The 20,673-nt window shown below is 40.2% G+C and overlaps 2 protein-coding genes across 2 annotated transcripts; one reads left to right on the top strand and one right to left on the bottom strand.

Annotated features, from left to right (window-relative positions):
* Positions 1–82: 82 nt before the first annotated feature.
* LOC129731428 (structure-specific endonuclease subunit SLX1 homolog) lies at positions 83–9,148 on the bottom strand. Its single transcript, XM_055691423.1, has 4 exons — positions 8,860–9,148; positions 2,519–2,570; positions 2,270–2,464; positions 83–2,166 (listed from the first exon to the last, which is right to left on the bottom strand). Exons 1-4 carry the CDS (start codon positions 9,042–9,044, stop codon positions 1,480–1,482), a joined length of 1,119 nt encoding a protein of 372 aa, XP_055547398.1. The 5' UTR covers positions 9,045–9,148; the 3' UTR covers positions 83–1,479.
* Positions 9,149–18,142: 8,994 nt separating this feature from the next.
* LOC129727412 (DDB1- and CUL4-associated factor 12 homolog) lies at positions 18,143–20,448 on the top strand. The gene is made up of 4 exons (XM_055685237.1): positions 18,143–18,849; positions 18,913–19,572; positions 19,633–19,821; positions 19,905–20,448. The coding sequence occupies exons 1-4, from the start codon at positions 18,469–18,471 to the stop codon at positions 20,061–20,063; spliced, it is 1,389 nt and encodes a 462-aa protein (XP_055541212.1). The 5' UTR covers positions 18,143–18,468; the 3' UTR covers positions 20,064–20,448.
* Positions 20,449–20,673: the final 225 nt, after the last annotated feature.

The following is a 20,673-nucleotide window of genomic DNA, read 5'->3' on the forward strand; positions in this document are numbered from 1 at the left end:
ACGATCTTCGACGCCCATTTGTGTTGCTATTCCGTAGATTAACCGCATCAGCACCAACCGGACAAAGTTTGGCGTGTTAGTTTCCCGAGCCTCATACTCCAGTTGCTTCAGAGTTTTCCGAGCCGGATGATGCTGGTGTTTCCGCCGTTGGTTGTATTTCCGCCGAGCATCACATACGCTGGCTACCACGACAACCAATAGCAGCACGATGGCTATGTTTTTTCGCATCCTGACACTGATCATGGTCTTTGTACCGCACTCCAAATTTCGAATACGGGAAAACGCGATTTTCGGGGTGTTCCCAATCGTTTCGGGAAGCGATGTTAATTGACCAAAATGAATGCACTCGGGCACTTCGAAATCTCCTTTCCAGAAATCAACCACCGATTTACCACCGTTGTGCTAATTACTTCAATTACTTGCTAGCTTGCAGTTTTCTTTCTTACCGCGGTCAGGGCCAGAGAACGCAATCAGGTGTATCAGATGGCGCAAATGGTTTCTGCACGAAGAATTTGTTTCCGGCTAAAATATTCACTTTACTTTGTTCGCAGAAACACACAAACTTAGTTCGCGATGTCGGAAACAAGATATGAACAAACTTGTTCCGTGAATATCCCTGTTAATCGCACGCACTACACTTTCAATTAACTACAGCCAACCAGGTTCGACCGATGCACACACGACGAATGCTGAAGATTGAATAAACTACGATTTGATCGTGCGTTGGATCTTGAAATCAGCGGCGCTGCATAGCTGTGAGTTATAAGGTTGGCGCTGAGCTGCTTGTCTGTTTGTTGAGAGAAATGCTTGCTGGAAATGTAAAACTCCGCGAAAAGCGGAGAAGCTTTTTTTGCTCATCCTGCCTCGTTTTTTAAACTTGTGGTTCAACGTCTCTCTTAAAATCATTTCGATGTATATTTCCGAGGGTGTCGTATTCGTAGTGTGAGCGGACATAAACATAATGTAAATATCAATTATACCACTCTATGGTGCCATACAATTGAAGAGTGCATAAACAAAATTTAAATAAACGGAAATAAGGTTGTATATTGGTTACATATTGGTTCAGTGAGAACTACTTAATAAAATTAAACAGGTTGGATTGCTTGAACTTTTTATTCACATCATATATTGATTGAAAATAAAAAGTATACCAGTCGAAAAAATCGTATTAACGCATTTTATTCGTCATTTCTAGTTCTAAACAACTTTTATTCTTATGTTTTAAATATTGCAATAAGCATGGTAAACAGTATGTTTAATGTGTTAAATACTGTCCTGTCTTTCATTCTCTAAAACTCTAATTGAATTTTACTAGTAAATGTGAACCTAAAAAATCACCAATATTGCAAACACTTGAGCTTACAATAAAATGCAAAATTTGCTTTACAAAATTTATTGTTGCACTGCATAATACAATACGTATCACGATAATATATATAATTATAATTTGCAAAAATAATTAATCATCAACTCAGTTTATTCTCCTTCGCTTTCCGAAACATCAGCCACCTCGAACACATCGGTGCTGTTTAAGTCCTCCACCAGATCGCTGCAACCGTTGGCCTTCCTGATCAGATCACCCCACATAAAGTGAGCATCACATATGGGGCATTCACCCTCCACTGGAACATATTGACCCGGCTCCAGGCAGCGACCAGCTAGGCATTCGACATGGCAAAGCAGCTTACAATGAGGACGAATGCAACGTAACGCAAAAACGGTCTCGCCAGAACCGGGACAAATTACTGCATTACAAATTACACAATTGGAAGCGGTTTGCTCTTCTAAATCTTCCTCGGGGAGAGGCTCGTTGCTTTTCATATTTTCGTCATTATCTGAATAGATGACGGTTATGTCACCGTCGTGGTTGCCGTGATCCTCATTAGAATCTGATTGTGTGGGTTTCTGCGAGGAAAAAGCTTCAATCGGATCTGCCTCATTCCTTTTTCCCTCAGTCCCCATCACAATTAGGTCATATTCATCAACGTCGTAATCGTAATTAACGGTAATTTTCTTACTTTTACCATTGATGTTCTTCAGCTCCGCAGTTTCAGCTTTCCGTTTGCGTTTTTGCTTACTCTGGTTGATCACTTTTCCATTATTCGGCACTTTATTCACACGTCCGAAGCAAATCGGCATATGTATTGGAGGTGCCTTTCCAACCTGTGAACATATGAATGTGCTCAAACGGAACCCCATTTTCAAACTTTCCGATTCTTCTGCCGCCAGAAATACGCGGGAATAAGAGCCATTTAATCACAATTACCTCAAACTCGCGGTGATAGTCTTCCACCAACCAGCGTACAGTAAGTGGTAAGCGATTCCATGGTCCGATTCGTAGCATCTCAGTTAGAATGCGAAAGTTATACTCGAAACTGCTTTCTTTTCGCTGCTTTTTCTGCAATTCGGGTATTTGTTTCAAACGCCGGGACACCTTCGGCTGTTGCCATGCCCATTCAAACTAGCAAGAAAAATATGTCTATTGGGTTGCGTGAATGATTCGAAGAGCACTTACCCTCAGGGCAGAAATATTGTTAGGGAATCCGTGTATTATCATAACCATGATCCTGTAATGTCGACAACGCAAAGGAGAAATAACATCATGTGCAGAAGATTCAACTGTTGTTTCGTTATATTAAGTGATATATTTGTAATACATATTTTACCTGCCCATTAAAGTATTTAACTGAGATTTAAAGATTACAGAGGCTTCATGAGATAATTATTACGTTGTTAACGAAACTTTGTTCTTTTTATGATTTTTCCTTCGATTTATGATACATAGGGTAATCGCTCCTATATCCATCTCAGTACCTAAATTCATCTCATCACGCCTTTTTGATCAATTTATCGTCAAATTTAACCATATTTTCAACGTAAAATTTTCAACCACTTGACAAAATCAAGAACAAAAAGGATTTACTTTTAAAATTTGTAGGAATTTGACGGTAAATTGTACAAATGAGAGAAATAGGATGAAAATAGGTGCACCTAGCTGTTGAGATAAATAATGGAGTGATTACCCTACTACAGGATGACGATGACTGTATGAAAAAAAAATTTGGCTTCGAATTTCAAAAACCAAGTACATTTTGTTTACTTTACTTTTACTTTTTTGGCTAACGGACCATTCACCGGTCTAGGGCCGAACGAATTAGAGATGTCCAGCTTCTTCTGTCTTGGGCAGCCGTTCTCCAGTCTCCCGTACATCAGCAGATCGTGCATCTTCTTCCACCGCGCACATCCACCGCGTGCGAGGCCTACCACGGAGTCAACGGCCTCTTCCTGGTTCTCTACTGAAGATAGTTTTGGCGGCTCTCTCGTCAGGCATCCTGGCTACATGTCCAGCCCACTGAAGACTGCCCCGCTGTATTACCTTCACTATATCAGCATGTTTGTATACCTGGTACACTCGTGATTCATGCGTCTGCGCCACACTCCATCTTCCAGTTTACCGCCAAGTATCGATCGCAGAACTTTACGCTCAAAAACTCCGAGCACTAGTCGATCAGATTCCTTCAGCGTCCATGCTTCATGTCCGTAAAGGGCCACCGGGAGTATCAGCGTCCTATACAGCGCTAGTTTTGTGCGAGTTTGCAAACTACGGAACCTTAGCTGGTTACGCAGACCGTAGAAAGCCCTGTTCGCAGCTGCAACTCGTCGTTTCACTTCACGGCTCATATCGTTGTCACATGTCACAAGCGTACCAAGATAAACGAATTCATCAACCACTTCAAATCGTTCCCCATTTATCTCCACCTCAGCACCAACACCACGGGGACTCCCACGCTCTCTGCCAGCTACCATATACTTCGTTTTGGCAGAGTTAATGACAAGTCCCAATCTCGCTGCTTCTCTCTTAAAAGGTACGAAGGCCTCCTCCACGGCCTTACGGTTGATACCGATGTCGTCCGCAAAGCCAAGAAGCATGTGAGATTTCGTGATAATCGTACCGTTTCTTTCGACGTTCGCTCTTCGTACTGCACCCTCAAGAGCGATGTTAAACAGTAGGTTGGAGAGCGCATCCCCCTGCTTCAGTCCATCCAACGTTACGAACGCGGCTGATGTCTCGCCAGCTATCCGCACGCACGATTTTGATCCCTCCAGTATCATACGACTTAGCTTTATTAGTTTCGTAGGAAAACCGCGTTCCAGCATGATCTGCCACAACTCGTTTCTTTTCACTGAGTCGTATGCCGCCCTGAAGTCCACAAACAGATGGTGAGTCGGTAAGTTGTACTCCCGGAACTTATCGAGCATCTGTCGCAGGGTGAAGATTTGATCCGTCATGGAACGCCCTTGTCGAAAACCAGCCTGGTATTCGCCAACAAAGTTTCCGTTAACGGTCTCAATCTGAAGAACAGGATACGGGAGAGCACTTTATATGCGGAGTTGAGCAACGTTATCCCTCGATAGTTGCCACAATCCAATCGATGGCCCTTCTTATAGATAGGGCATATGAGGCCTTCCAACCAGTCGTTCGGCATTTGTTCATCCACCCAGATCCTTAGTATTATCTGGTGGATCGCATAGTACAGCCGCTCGCTTCCCGCTTTTAGAAATTCGGCCGGGATACCGTCCTTCCCAGCGGCCTTGCCGTTTTTCAGCTCACTAATCGCCTTTTTCACCTCCTCCTGTGTTGGTGGCTCCACAGCTTGTTCGTCACTCATAATCGTCATCCTGTTCCTGCTCTGCTCATCCGGCTCCTCACCGTTCAGTAGCGCCTGAAAATGCTCCTTCCACCTGGCTGCAACCGTCGGTTTATCAGTAAGCAGGTTGCCGTCCTTGTCATTACACATGACCGGCACCGGAAAATTCCTGCTTCTGACTCTGTTGACAGTTCTATAGAATCTCCGCACGTCGTTTTGAGCATAGCTGTCCTCTGCGCTGGCGAGCACCTGCTCCTCGTACTCGCGCTTCTTCCGACGGTGGGTTCTATTTTCAGCAGCTCTTGCCACCCTGTACCTATCTCTGTTCTGACGCGTAGCCGCAGTGAGCATGCAGCTCCTGGCACGGTTCTTCTCATCTGTCGCTCTCTGGCACTCGACATCGAACCAGCCGTTAGGCTGTCTTCCACGCGTCGTACATACCACCTCTCTCTCAGTCGTTTCGATGGCGCCGTGAATACTGCTCCACAGCCCATTCATGTCTTCCACTCCTTCCTCCTGCTGTTCTGCGTTCCGTTGATCCAGCTCTCTGGCGTATTCTGCTGCCACGCCATCAGCTTTCAACCGCTGAATGTTGAAACGCGTCGTCCTCTCTGTGCGAGATTTCAGCACGTTCGACAACCGTGCGCGGATCTTACAAACGACGAGATAATGGTCAGAATCAATGTTTGGTCCCCGAAAAGACCAAACATCAGTTACATCCGAAAAGTGCCGACCGTGAATTAGTACGTGATCGATCTGGGAGCAGGCTTCTCCATTTGGATGCCTCCAGGTGTGTTTCCGAATATTCAAACGTGGAAAATAGGAGCTACATATGGCATATGGCTACATATCCCAGCACTACGAAACCGACGCCCCGTTCCGCTGCTTTGCCGCCACTGTAGTAGATGCGGTACTTGAAAGAAGTGCGTGCAATAGGGTCTACTGCACGGAATTCCAATCGTTTACCTTAATCTTTTTCCGTGTTCGTAGCCTAGGTCTTTGCCGATTGATCCGTTCCGTATTTCTAAATTCGTTGTTCGTGGTTGATGAAAGGTTTCGGTATGCTACCTTACCAGGGTCGCGATACCTACATCCTGCTGATGGCGCTGCCATCTTAGGTGTAGCTGGCGAGATACAGCATTCCATAATTCAGCCGCCCGCTCCGGGTCAGACGCTGTTGTACGCCGCCCCTATGGGGATACAGCCGCGTACGACCCCCTTCCCAGTCAGCATACGACCATAGTTTCCATCGGGGTTGGTTACCCGATCTCCGCTAAGGTTACTTGTATTCCGGTCGGCACCACGTGGAGGTTGGGATAGGAGTTGCTGGACAGAGGTGAATGGCCACATTAGGGTCTCAAGTTACACGTGTCCAGCCATTTGCCAACATTTTGTTTATTGGCCCAAAAACATGACCTCTGCAAAATTTCAGCTCAATCGGACATGATTTAGAGGTGCCTCAAAACGTTCAAAGTAGTGATTTTTTTATTCTCGAACATCTACCAAGGGCGGAATACCGTCAGCTGGGGTGAGATTATACCATCTAACCCGTGACTTGTCTGCCATTCCTTCCGGGTCAGAAAATTAGTCTTTCTTGGTTAAGTATTCGAGGAAACTTATTAAAGGATGTTTGGTCTTGTGACCGCCATGAGATGGGTGACAAACAGTGGGGTTGTAAGTCTCACCCCGGCTTACGGTACATGAAATTGGGAAAATCGATTTTTTTTTTTGTTTTTGATGCCCATTACTTGAAAACACATGGAAGGTTGACATTTTGTGTTCTTGAAAAAAAAAATTCGGCTGTAAATCGATTTCCTGGACTTAGTCGTTTATTGGGCAACCGAGAGCCTAATATGGTATATTTTAGAATGGACTTTTAAAATGACTCACAACTCGCTCCAAACCACATGTAAATTATTCTAATGTTTTTAATCTTAAACTTGGTTTTCATCAGGGAGGTTCATTTGAGTGGTCCCAATAACAGTTAAAATGAAATTTATTGTTATTGAACAGAAAACAGCAATCTTAGGAAAACTTATCTCTTCAACATTTCGTTACTCACACTTGCGTTCGCATTGCGTAAATCAATTATTGGCATTACTTCAGATTTATTACGACAAATAGAAGTGGTTGGTTAATGACTGGACCAAAGGCGCATAACAGTTCCCACTAGTGAACCTCAGCCTTCCAGCTACCGTACCCCTACCTTCTCAATAACTTTCTCAACAATAATTTCTCATTTTTCCGGTTTGAGCTTTTGGAGTGCACCTGTGTTGGCCAGTGATTATCAAAGAATTGTATATTATTTCATCCTATTGTTGACACTGGCCCATCTGTTTGCTACTTTTTTTATTTTGCACAAGTACCTAAACTGATTTGCCTTTGCGTTGGTTAAAAAACGAAATGACAAATCGATTTTTTTAAATTTAAAAAATATAGACATCGGTATACTGCCGCTCTTCGTATATCCGTCCCATATCGATTTTTGATGTTTTTGACTTTTATGTAGGAATCTGTTTAAAATCATCTCAAGCTTTTGAAAAAATGATAAAATAGTAAAATTTGTTCTCGAAATATGGAAAATCAAAACTCGTTTGTGCTGTCCCACGTCGAAAATATTCGCATAACAGTCACGTTCATCTAATTGATCGTGGGGGGCTAACTGATGTCCTAAAGTGTTATTTTTTTAACCTATGCAATGGAAATGCTTATTGTTCTGAATTAAACTCTTATCATACTCGTTTTCACAATAAATTTAATAATTTACTTGCATGTCGCGCTATTTGCATATTACTAACTCGTTTTATCACATATGTTTGAAACTTCTCCCTTCTCTCAAAAATGTGTACGTAATTTTTCAACAAATCTATACTACCTCTATCCTCTTGTTACACATTTTTTTATAAATGTGTAATCAGTTTTTACCTCGAATCAGTTTTTACCTCGAAAAAAGACCCACAAACTCTCATTACTCTCCAATTGTGAGGCATATTAAAGATCGATCTGTTCTCTAACCCTATTTAATAGTTTCATCGTTCATAGTTTCAAGTATACTTGATGAATTGTAATTAAAGTTTAGATGTCTGGTGATACAATATGGCATCACCCGCGGGGAAAGGGGTAATAAATAGTTGATAATTATGACAAAAAATGGGAAAAGTAGGGTATCGGACTATTTCGGTAGCAGTTTCCTTGACGGGTTGTGCATAAGAATGCTGTAGAAAACCTGCCAAAGAGAACTGCTGCCGAAGTTGTCGGATACCATGAAGCAACACTTTATGTTAGGAGACGGTTATGCAAAGTTTCAGCTGATCAGATCGAAAATTATTCGCATGTCAGTCACATTGCTGTTATGTTGATAGAAAAATATAATTTATGTCATTTCAAGTCAATTGACTTGAACATACTTAATTTAACCAGTTGATAACAATTTCTTACTAGGACAAGCTATGCGAACACAAAATAAGCGAAAATTGCTTAAATGACTCAATCGACGGGACCGACATGCAAAGAGCGGCAGTATACAAATTCTCTGAAAATGTTTAAAAACTTTATTTGGCATATTCTAACATTCGTTCTGATTTTCAAAAGATATTTAATTTTGTAGTATGGTAATAATTTGCAGAATTTTTGAAAATCAGTAACGTTTTTTAATTTCAGTCACAACGGTCACTACGGACGATTTTGTTTTTGGTTGAATCTTAGTGAAGTGACGAGAGAAATCTTCTAGGCATTGTAACCATTAAACATCTGGCTTAACAGTTAGTTCAATTTGAAACAGTTTACGTGTGCTGAATATCTGCCTATTAATTCAAAACTGGTTAATAATATTGGATCGTCTGAGAAGTATGTTGAACAAATAAATATTTTGGTTTTTGAGTGCAAATTACATATAACGTGGTATATTTAAACCCCGAAGAATAGAAATAGCTCATATAAAATTTGTGCCGAAAAGAAGTGTCCTGATTTATAACTTCGACCAAATGACATTCCTAATCCTAGAGCCCCACGACTCGATGGCTTGAGGGATGTAAATTTTATAGACTTTGGGCTTAGACTTGGGCCAACAAGTGTTTTTTTTTTTTTTTTGAATCGGTTTGGCAATACATATTCATTTATAATTCAGCATTATTAAGAATATTATCCCTAACCAGTGAAAATATCTTTCTACGAATTACTTGAGAGAACCCTATTCCAAAGTGCTTACCATGGTCCTCTGTTAGAAGTTCGTTTGGCGCCTCCAGCTTCCTGACCAGAGTTGTGCTGTTTGATACGACGATTTGGATCAACAGTGTATCCGATATATGTTCGGCCAGCGAATTTGGGGTTAGAACTTTTACTGACTAGTAAATAAACTCCAAAAAAATCTTCGATTTCCTGCATTGCATTCATATTAATTTTAAATGTTTTACAATCGCAAGACCTATAGTTCACAGGTTATGGTACAATGTATACAAAGAATGAAAATAATAACAAATAATAACCCTTCTCCTTCTTCTTCTTTTCTCTGTGTAAACTGTCTTCTGACAGTTCACAAGATTTAGGGCTAGTGACTAGCGACTATATGCCCTCTTATAAATTCCAAATTCCAAATCACAGTTCCAACTTACAGACTTTTATAAATTCACACACTTCTTTGTACAAATGAACATCTCTATTTTGAAAAAGTACAACTAACGTCCTGAATCGACCTTCGAAAGAGTATTTTGTCCGTTCGTGATCATATTTTACACAGTTTAGAATAATGTGTTCAGCAGTATTTTCTTCGTCACAAATTTCACAGGAGCCTTGATGCACAATTTTCATTATCGCCAGCCAGTGTGGGGAGAAATCGTGCCCTGCAACCAATCTATTCAACAGTCTTGTTTCCGCGTTGTTAAATCCTTTTCCATAGTGCCACGGTGTCTCGCCTAGTTCTTGCTGTATCTGATATTTTTTTCCTTTCTCCTCTGCATACGTTTTATACCATTCTGTAGCTGTTTGTTTTCTCCAGTGTTTAAATAATAGAAATGCATCTTTTTCAAAAATTTGATTGTTTCTTCTCTCTGCTATATCACTGATTCCAGACTTTGCCAAAAAGTCGGCCAGCTCATTTCCTGTTATCCTTGCATGTCTAGGAATCCACTGGAAGCTTACACTCCATTTTTCAGCCTTTTCCAGGATTCCGTTCAGTACTGCTGGCCTATTTTTCGTTTCCATAGCTATAGATAGCATTTCACATGCAGATCTTGAATCCGTTAATATTATATAATCTTGTTTTTCCTGCAGGTCTATCACGTCTAAAACTGTTTCAATGGCACTTATTTCCGCCGAGGTGATGCTTGATTCCATTTCCAGTCTGTAACAATATCTGGCTCCTGTTCCTTCGTCGTATACACCGATTCCGCAGAGTCCTTCCATTTTTGAAGCGTCAGTGTACATTTTAGGCCTGTTTTCCCATTTTCCGTTGATAGTCTGAATAGCGAGTTGCCTAAGTTGTAGAGGATTACAATTTCTTTTGGCTGTATCCATTCCATCCATGGTAGATTGCACTTCGACCTGAATTTGTCCTCCACTTACATTTGTCATTACCTTTTCAATTATTTTCTTGTGCTTCAGGTAGACTTTTTCCATATATGACAGCTTCTCCTCATCAGCCTCCTGGTTTATTTGCTTCAGCTGGTTCGCTATCAGGTTATTGTTGGTAAAACATTTCGTAATGAACTTTGCTGTCAAATACTTCTGGCGTGTTTCAAGTGGTTCTTGTCTGGCTAATGCAATTAACGTATTCAGCGGTGTAGATTTGGTACATCCGGTTATCTTCCTAAGTCACTGGTTATTTGATACCACCAGTCTCTTTTTGTTCGTTTTGCAAGCATTATTGGTGACAGTACATCCGTATTCTATGACACTTCGAATAAGAGCCTGGTATACATCTATTAGAGTCTCCGGAGTCACTCCATTTCTGGTGCCACTAATAACCTTCAACATGTTGAGCCGATCCTTTATCTTTCCCGTCATTTCTCTAGTGTGTTTGCCGAATCCTAGCGTTCTGTCTAGCGTTACCCCTAGATATTTGTGTGCACGAACTGTTTCTATCACTGAACCATTAATCCTGACATTCAATTGCTTGTCGCTGTTCGTGAAAATTATTGCCTTGGTTTTCTCCGCGTTGACTTTCATGCTCAATTCATTAGAGCACTGCACGAAGCTGTCCATAAATTGTTGCCCTCTTGTTCTCAGCTCGTCCTCATTCCTTCCCGTTATGATCACCACAAAATCGTCCGCATACTGATTCAAAACTACTCCATCTTGCTCGATCTCGTGGAGGCCCGATGTATACACATTGAACAGTGTGGGGGACAGCACATCTCCCTGTGGTAGCCCATCACTGATGAATCGTATCATATTTTCTCCGTTGACCTGAAAACTAATCCGTCGATTGCGTAGAAATTCCACAATCCAGTTGACTATTTCGTAAGGAAGCTCTTTCCGATACATTATTTCTTCCAGGGTGTCCAGTTTCACTGTGTTGAATGCATTTGACAGGTCCACGAAAATAGTCGCCACCATTTGTTTGTTTCTTTTGGCACTTTTGATTTCATTGATGACATACGAGAGGCACGTCGTTGTAGAAAACCCTCTGCGAAATCCGAGCGAGTTATCCGGAACTATTTTATGTTCTTCCAGATGTAGCTGCAAATCTTCAAGTACCGCTGAGTTCAGTATTTTTGTTAGAGTAGGCACTAAAGAAATGGGACGTTTTCCCTATATGGTATTTTGATCCTTCCCCGGCTTGGGGATTGCTACGACTTTGATGGTTTTGAGCTCTGCTGGTAAGTAGGTTGTGCGCCACATGTGATTCAAGTCTCTAACAACGTTGTTGACAACAGCTGCATTCAATGTTTTTAGGTTTTCATATGATATTCTATCCTCTCCTGGAGAAGTATTCTTTTTTCGGCTTATTATTTTCCTCCATCTTTCTTCCGATAGTTGTCGTAGTTGGGAAAGATCATATTAGGTTCACTGTATCTGGGGTCATGGCCACCGAAGGGTATATCTAAAAATTCTGTTGCCATTTGCGGGTCCTCGTGTACAATATTATTCTCTTTAGTGTAACGCGATTTGCCCACTAATCTGTTCACTTTCGTCCAGAACTCTTTTGAGGATAAGAAAGGCGTGATTTGTTCTCTAAATCCTTTAAATTTTTTCTTCTGTTCATTTCTCTTCAGCCACTGAAACTTTGCAGCTTTTCTTTTATACTCTATTGAATTTTCATCGATGACTGCTTGTTAAACTTTTTCCTGGCTTCACATTTCTTTTTACACGCTTCTTCAACTTCATTTGTCCACCAAAACGTCAGTGTGTGTACGTCTTTTTTACTGCTATCCTCATAAATTCTACTCACTGACTTCTGTAGATCGCTTATATTCCCAATTTCATGCTCGTTTAATTCACTCAACTTTTCTCTCACTTTTTTCATGTTATATATTCTTTTTCCTCTAATTTTTCGTTCGTTCTGCAATTCAATTTCGATGGCTATATGATGGCCACCTCCAATGTTAAATCCTAGCGTGCTCCATTTGGTCCCCATCAGTTGCGGTGAACATAGCGTAATATCGACTGCAGATGGCTGTTTATCCAATTCAGCTGGTACAAAAGTCATCGATCCATCGTTGATGACTATGACATCGTTGATTGCAATTTGATCCATGAGTATGCTGCCTTTTACGTCATTCGATTATTACCCCAGATCTCATGGTGTGCATTAAAATCTCCACCGATTATAACTCTTCTACAGTTTCTCAATCCATTGATAATCTTTTCCACGTCTTCTTCAAAGTTTTTCGCTGTAACCGTCGGACTTAGGTACACTGATGCAACCGTTAGGTTTAGTTTTGGTATGGTAATTGCAACCGCTTGTGAGTACTGACTCAGCTGCGCTAACTGTACGATCTGATAACTATAATCATTGCGGAGGTATATTGCAGCTCCACCATAATTGTCATTACGTGAGCATAAGATTTTATGATACTTAGGAACATTGTATTTTTTCGTGTCTTCATGTTCAATGGCCGTCCATGTTTCAGATAGTATAGCAACCACATAATTATCTTCTCTTAGCACTCTTAATAATTCTTCCTTGTTTTTACTTAATGATTGAGTATTACACTGTAACAATTTTATTTGTTCTTCCATTTTAAACGTTTGATTGGGACTTCTTACAATCAGGAAAAAATACATCACTCAAGTCAACATGTTCCTTAAAGCACATCTGGAATTTTCTCTTCACTTTTTCATTGACTTCTGGTTGACTAATGAATTTCGTGTAACTATTGATTACTCCTTCCGTAACTTTTTGTCTCGCAGACTTCGCCGCGGTGTCTCTGATGATACCTTCCCATTTTTCTTGTTCGGTCACTTTCTCTTTGTTGTTCAGGCCAACTCCATTTTTCATTTCCGTTTTCTCCATAATTACAATTGAATCCTGCTTGTTTGGGCCTTGTGCACCCATATCCGATTTGCTTCGCTTAACGCCTTTTCCCGATGGTTTTTTGATTTCTGGATACGTTTTTACAGCTGCAGTTACCACTTCTCTTGGTTTGTTTGCTTTTCTCCACTGAAAACTGAGTGGTTCCGTAGAGGTATGAGCTAACTGGTCCGCGTTGCTCTTTTCTATTCCCGGATACTCCTTTGTTGTGCCCAACAGCTCGAATTGGTTGCGCGTTCTGATCGGGCATATTTCGTTGGCTTCTGCATACGTCAGGTTCTGAACAGCCATTATTTTCTTTATTTTATTTTGTCGCTCCCTTTCTGGGCATTTATTGCTTCCAGTACGATGGTCTCCATTCCTGCAGTGTAGACAGTACGTGGGTTGCTGACAGCTTCCGAACTGATCCTCCTCCTCATGTTTCTCTGTGCATACTGCGCACCTTTGTTGGCCTCTGCATTTGTTTGTGGCGTGACTGTAACTCATGCAGTTCTGGCAGAAAACTGCTTTTTGAATAAATGGCTGTATCTTGCTAAGGCAGCAAAATATCTTTACGTTCTCTGGCAGTGTCTTTGCGCGAAATACTACACTAACACGATTGATTGGTATTTTTTCCTTACCTTCCCAGTGGTGCAGTCGATACACACCAAGCACTGGAACGTCGCAAACCATATCATTCATTATCTCTTCCGTCGGAATATCTGCTGGAATTCCAGCCACAACGCCAGAGATGCTAATAAGCCGTCTCGGTACATAACATTTATAAGTGTCGCTAGTTGTGTTGATCAATTTTATCAGTTCATTTGTCTTCTGATAACTGCTAATCATGACGATGATTGTATGACGCCCGTTGTACTTCATGTCGACAATAAACTTTTTTACTGTATCCATCTTCCGCAGGGTGTTTCCGAGGGAAAAGTTGTTAATTTTCGCATCTGGCTTCTTTTCTTTGAGCTCAAACAGCAATCGATACGGTCCTTCATCCTCATACGTGTATTCGTAGTTCATCGGAGGGTTCCTTCTATCCTGCACGCTCGTTTTGGGGGTTGTTCCTGAATTTGTTGCTCCCGAAGCCACAGCTCCAAAGGAGATGGTATTTGTTGTTCCTTGGCCACTGTCTATTCGTTCATTGCCCTCCGGGGGATCTTCATCCCCATCCATCTTTTCTTCTCACGTTACTAACTTTTCTTTTCCCTAAATGCCAATATGGCGTCCACTACTTGAGGGCCACAAGATTAATCCCAGCGTCCTCTCGCTTTTACACGACTACACCAGCTTTTTTCACAATTTCACAGTAAATTATTATTATTCAGACAAGCTAATCTGTTCAACAAGTATTTTTTCACTCAAAACCGATAATTAAAATAACGAAAAATTCTTCCACAAAAAAATCACGTGCTATCTCAAATGACTTCTTGACGCGAATGCGATGAAATGATAATAACCCTTCAAATGCAACAGAATATTGAAATGTTTCCGTGCACGACTAACGTCACTAACCCAACATCAGGGAAAATTAACCTACTTTTTCAGGGTTGATACATTTTTTATGCATCGCTCCAATTCGCGACTATTTACAAAGAAAATGGAAACACGCAAATACTAGGGGCTAGACAACTTTATTTTAAAAAGAAATATTTCGGTAATATTATTTTAAATTGGTGAATATTGTATTTATCTGTCACATTCATATCACTCCGACAAACTCCGACAATAATGTGCTGTCAAGAAGTTGTGATATAGGTAGACTAGTGCCTAAAAATGCAACGATAAATACTTTGTAATACCGAATATTGGAAATATCGATCAATTATGTCTTGCCTCTAAGTGCAAGCTGATTTTTTTCAGACCTGTATTTATTTATTATGGTATGAACCGCTCTGCTTGTGTCAGTTTTGAGGTTTCTAAAGAATTGGCAACATTAATGTATCCAGATAAATTTTTCCTCCGATAGGATATATGTAGACTTCAAACTGATGTAAGTAAAGTTGTGAAAAGGGTGAATAATTTATTACAAAATTTGTAATATACTGCCCCTGTTTACATAGTTGACGTAACAACCAACACCATCATTGCAAGAAAAATGCGTTTTTGTTATTTTAGCCCAAATAATTATATTGAGATACAATTTCAACAAAATAGTCTGTCAATTTTATGAAGATTGATGTTTGAATAGAGGCCCCATGAATTATACGAGTTTGCCCATGATAATTAATCCAGAAAAACCTCTACGCCAGTTTATGCGAATAAACATGCATTTTTCTCGTAGATTGTTCGCATAGCTTGGCGGAAAATCTTGACTACTTCCTACTCTGCCTCGCAGTTTAATTAGTTTTATCAATCGTGTTTCGATCAAACGTCAATCATTGTCCATCGGCAGTTTCAATTAAACAAATACGCACAAACACACATACAAACCCACACACATACACACACAAACACATGCACAAAAACATTTACGCTAAGGTGGGTAATCGTTACAAGGAAAAATGCAAACTTGACAGCACAGAGCCAGAACAAACTGTTTTTTTGTTCAATTTAGGCCCCCATACAATACTAAACCTGCCGAATATGGATTACTCGTGCCTCTGATTGGTGCGTTACATATGCATGTACATGAATTTGTATGAAAATTAGTATAGGAAAACTTTTTCGCATATTTTTTCTTAGAGAGCTATCGATTAATCCACTTTAGGTAGTGTCAGGATTGTTTGGGGCCCCAAATAGAACCATAAAAACGTTCTGGCAAATCGATTAAATTTACCCACCGTAATATACACATACGTTTTAATTATTTCATCTGATGCAAATATCCACTAGTAGGAGAAAAGGACACGGTGACTTTAGACCTTCCTTAGGCTAAGTGTTTGTAAAAATATTAATATACAATACAAGAATTCAATCCCCCTTTCCCCTTTTCCCCTTTCCATGGGATATTTGTCGAATTAAACGACTTAACTTTGACAAACAGACAGTAGTTAAACAGTCGAGTAAAACGACTTAACATAGACAATTGCACCTTGTATGGAGTGACGCCAGTTCTTGCAACCAATTGGCAGTTACGCCAAAACGTTTTTCCAATATTTCTCAAAAGTTTTAGAGCAAAATAGTTTTCTTTTCATTTGTAGTGTATGTGTCTTAGGGAAAGAAAGCTGAATCAACGAAAAAGTGCATTTTGGTCATTTTGACTCTTACGTCAACTATGTAAACAGGGGCAGTATAGCACTCGCCATTACGGTGCTTTAAAAGCTAGATACTCTCCACTACTCCCTTGTAACGCAATTCTGCTTGGTGGTCTTACGCTGTGTAGCGCTTCGCTGAATACCCCCTCTCCCCTGAGCGCATTCATAACATACAAATGTTCCCTTATCTTACAAACCTATTTACGTTAGTGCCGCGCGTTGAAGAAAACATAAACACATTTTTGTTTTGTTTGTAATGCTACGTTTTGAGAAGCAGGGCAAATATTCAGTTGGACACCTACTATATGTTTTAAGCTCGGTTGTGAACATACTTTTCATCCGTGTTCAAAACTCGAGAAAAGCTGCTGGACACAATGAGCAAAAATATCAAAAAGTGGTAAAAAGTAGAAACAACGATATGCAATCTTTTACAGTTTGGAGAAAACCAGCTAGCTGGCATCCCGCCATGTTTCGAGCTATGACAGGATGTGATAAGAGAAACCAAAAATCACACAAAGTTCTGTCAAAGTAAAAGCCCTCCCCAACAAACAATTTTGTTGAATAACAGCCTATTCAGCAATAGTTCACCCAAAATCCACTCAACAATAGTTTTATAAGCTGTAAATCAACAAAATTGTTTGCCGGGTCTCTGATTGGTCGATTTTATTGAACGCACTGTTGAGTTTTATTATTCGTCGATATGGTTGGCCGTGCTGCAAAAACTTTCGATATTTTTGGTTTACACTGTTTCTGCATAACAAGTGGATGAACTGTGTTTCGTTCAACAACTTTTCGAAGGATTTTCATACACCGGATCTGTAAAAATTAATATTCGAAATATTAATCATGTTTTTTAAACTAGTTATGATGAACGATTGCAGATTTAATTCAAGAAAAGCAAAAGGAATAAGTTGAAATTATGACTAGGTCAAATAAATCCAAAATATATCTTCAAATCAATTCAAGATCCATTTAGTAACCTTTATCAAGTAATTAATTATAATTGTAACCCAGAACTTGAAAAATCTTAGGTATTGAAATTTCCTTTATTAAAAATTTTTGGCTACACTGGCAAGCGTCGTGCCGAAAAATCAAAATGTTTTATGAGGGCTATTTTGAGCGAAAAGAAGAATAACTAGAAGCCACTTGTCACGCCCTGTCCTAGGTTTCGAGGACTAACATCTCAGCGTGTGTGTAAACGAGATAACATTTCACCGCCACATTTCATACGCATAACAATGTCAATGGGGCCCGCAAATCACGGATCCGTTGCGATGCAACTGCTGTCAAAATGTGTGCGTTATCGCAGATCAACTCTGGTCCATGAAGTTTGTTGGTCCATGACGTTTGATAGATTACCTGTGTGGCAATGAAACTTCATCACTTCTAGGCAAATACAGGTTGCTGCCACAAAATTTCACTACGCAACGCATTCATAATAAAAGTTTTTCGCGATTTCTCGAGTTTTGTTAAAAAAGAACTTTCCAATTCTACTAAATTTAACTTCGATCAAAACGACAAAAACCAAAACAACCGGACGCCTTGTTGCCAAATATGTTGGTTACGGTTACACGATATTTGACAGATAAATTCCCTCTGGATGAAACAAGTCAAATAAGATAGAGATGCCAGCTAGCTGGAGAAAACAAAAGCAACTTTCAACAGATTTACACGTTTCGTTTGCTAGTCCGCGTAGGTGAAAAGTCACTTATCTCTATAGCGCAGCCCCTCGTCATGCTTACCATTCACATAGCCCCAGCCCTGATATTCCTGATATAAACCGACTTTATTCGGTGTATTTGTTTTTCGTTACAAAGAACAATCCCTTTTAGCCAAATTGTCAAAAATCAGAAATATTTTTTGATGGTCAAGCTTTCTCGAGAATTTTACGTGTTCGTAGTTTATCGTAAAAGCTAAACTGAAAACGAGTTTATATGCGATAAAACGAGTGAAACGGCAATTCTTTTTTCTGCTGATATCAGTAAACCTCAATTAATTCGCAAAATGTTTTGATATTAAACAGCTTTTGCGAGACAAAGAAGCTTCCCTAAATCAATACTGCTGCGTACTTGGAACAGGAATAGCCAAGGTTCCATTGTCGGTGGCGAAGCTCCCCTGTCGGAATAATACATTTACTTTGTAACTATTCAAAGTTGAATATAAGATGTCTAAAACAGTGAAACGGCCAACAGCAGGAATTCGTCCTAGTTGTTATATTCCTGCACGTTTAGAAGAGCGCCGCACAAGAGCACGGATCTTGCGACAGGAACGTCGACGAAAACCAGATAAACCAGACGATTTTGTAACGTATGAAGATAGTGATAGCGAGGAGGAAACTCCAGCCCAACAGCACCAGGTTCTTAGTACATCCTTTAATTTCGTGGATTATGTACGGAGCCGGGAATCGGATTTAAGAGAAGAACGCAGTGTCGATCCAGCGTATGCCAGTAGGCATATTTTGACACATGATATGTTCAAAGAAACACCGATCTCGCTAGGAAATATAAATAAGGTATTTTGTTCACAATGGCTCAGTAATCGACAGGTAATATTATGGTTTTATTTCTGTTGCAAATGATGACCTACTTTTGTGCATATCATCTTGTAGGTAGTATTCGGTACCAAATGCAATAAGCTGATGGTGTATGATGTGAACACCCGTAAGGTGGATGCGATTCCTACGTTGCCAAATAATCGTGGGGCAAGTCCGGATACACAATGTGGCATTCACGCGTGTCAGATAAACCCAAGCCACAGCCTATTAGCCACAGGTGCTCGACATTCGGCAGATATTGCAATCTATCGACTTCCAACACTTGACCCGCTATGTATTGGTGAAAACGGCCACCGTGACTGGGTGTTTGATATGTGTTGGCTAGATGACCAATTTTTAGTGTCGTGCTCAAGAGACACCAAGGTTGCGCTATGGCGGATTAATGAAGAGACGATGGAATTTCCAACAGCGAGTAAAGAAGGTGAAGAGCAAGAAGCAGTTCCCACTTACGCGCATGTTAGTCCTGTATCAGTAAAAGAGTGCCGAGGAGCACAAAAAATCAGGGCACTCTGTTTCAATAAAGAATACCGGGAGATAGCATTGCTATCGCTTAACGGATACATGCATCTGTTCAACGCAGAAACATTTGCGCAAAAATTATCCAGAAAGCTACCCAATTGTCAGGAAAATGTTTGTATTGCCTGTCAAACAAATGGCTTGTATGCTGTAGGGTGTCGTTCGTACACTTTGCTTCTAGATCCCAGAACATTACAGGTTAGTGTATTTTGTGCGTGCGTGTTTTTTCAAATAAATAAACGCAAACTAATTCTACAGGCGGTGAAAAAAGTCGCTTCGCGTTACAGTGGCTGCGGCATACGATCAGCCAGTTTTCAGGGCAACATTCTGACCATCGGAACAGGACTCGGAATGCTGATGTTCTACGACATTCGCGCAGGCAAATATCTCGAATCACAAACAAGTGCATCTCGGACTGTTGTGTTAAAAGCCAGTCGAGGTTATGTAGTGAGTATACTGTTATGTTATTTGAAGAAAATTGGATTTGTCAGATAACGTGTATGTTAACGGATCATCATTCTTTATTATAGGCGCAATTTCCCGAGGAAGAAATGGATAACTTCCAGCAAATTAAATACGTTCCGGCTATCTATACACATTGCTATGATAGCAGCGGCATCAGACTGTTCACGGCGGGAGGACCCCTGCCGGCCACACTCATAGGTAACTATGCGGGAATTTGGCAATAGATAATACAACTGTCAACCCAGTTGGACTAGTAGGAGAACTTAGTAGACAATGGAGTACACATAATTTATTTTGCAGTAATCTTGCGTCAACGATTAGATCAGTTTAATAATCACAAAAAAAACACGTTTTGCGTCGACATGAGTAGTGTGTGATTAATTTGAATGTGCGGGTAATAACTAGTATTCTGTTATAGATTCGTTTGTCTTCAATTATGAACGATTTCAGCAGACATTGTATGTCAGCTCGAATCATGTTCAATGGATAAATGTAGCTACGATGATCATAGCTACGTGCTATGGCTTTTTTTTATCTTAATTTCAATTGATGCTTTTAGTATGATTGAAAGAGAAAATTAAATAAATTTTCTTTTTTCTCAAAATGTAAGATATGATGTTTTTCATATAAGATTGAGCTATCCTCGTTATGTACGAAAAGTATATTTTCCCCGTGTCTTTTCACGATCGCTCACGAGAAAAACAAACCACAATACAAGTATATCAATGAAGCAGTCCTTGAACTAATTCATTTAATAAAACATAATTGGGGGTTAGCAGGTAAACATGTTCATGCCTCCAAAGAGCGATACTGTAAAATAATCATTTGTTCTTA

Source organism: Wyeomyia smithii, chromosome 3 (assembly GCF_029784165.1).
Source record: "Wyeomyia smithii strain HCP4-BCI-WySm-NY-G18 chromosome 3, ASM2978416v1, whole genome shotgun sequence".
NCBI classification, from domain to species: Eukaryota; Metazoa; Arthropoda; class Insecta; order Diptera; family Culicidae; genus Wyeomyia; species Wyeomyia smithii.

Coding starts and splice junctions, on each gene's coding strand:
- LOC129727412 (XM_055685237.1), top strand. CDS start 18,469: ATGTCTAAAACAGTGAAACGGCCAACAGCAGGAATTCGTCCTAGTTGT. Junction 18,850..18,912: donor AATGGCTCAGTAATCGACAG/GTAATATTATGG, acceptor ATCATCTTGTAG/GTAGTATTCGGTACCAAATG. Junction 19,573..19,632: donor TAGATCCCAGAACATTACAG/GTTAGTGTATTT, acceptor CTAATTCTACAG/GCGGTGAAAAAAGTCGCTTC.
- LOC129731428 (XM_055691423.1), bottom strand. CDS start 9,044: ATGAATGCAATGCAGGAAATCGAAGATTTTTTTGGAGTTTATTTACTA. Junction 2,571..8,859: donor ACTTCTAACAGAGGACCATG/GTAAGCACTTTG, acceptor TCGACATTACAG/GATCATGGTTATGATAATAC. Junction 2,465..2,518: donor ACAATATTTCTGCCCTGAGG/GTAAGTGCTCTT, acceptor TTTTCTTGCTAG/TTTGAATGGGCATGGCAACA.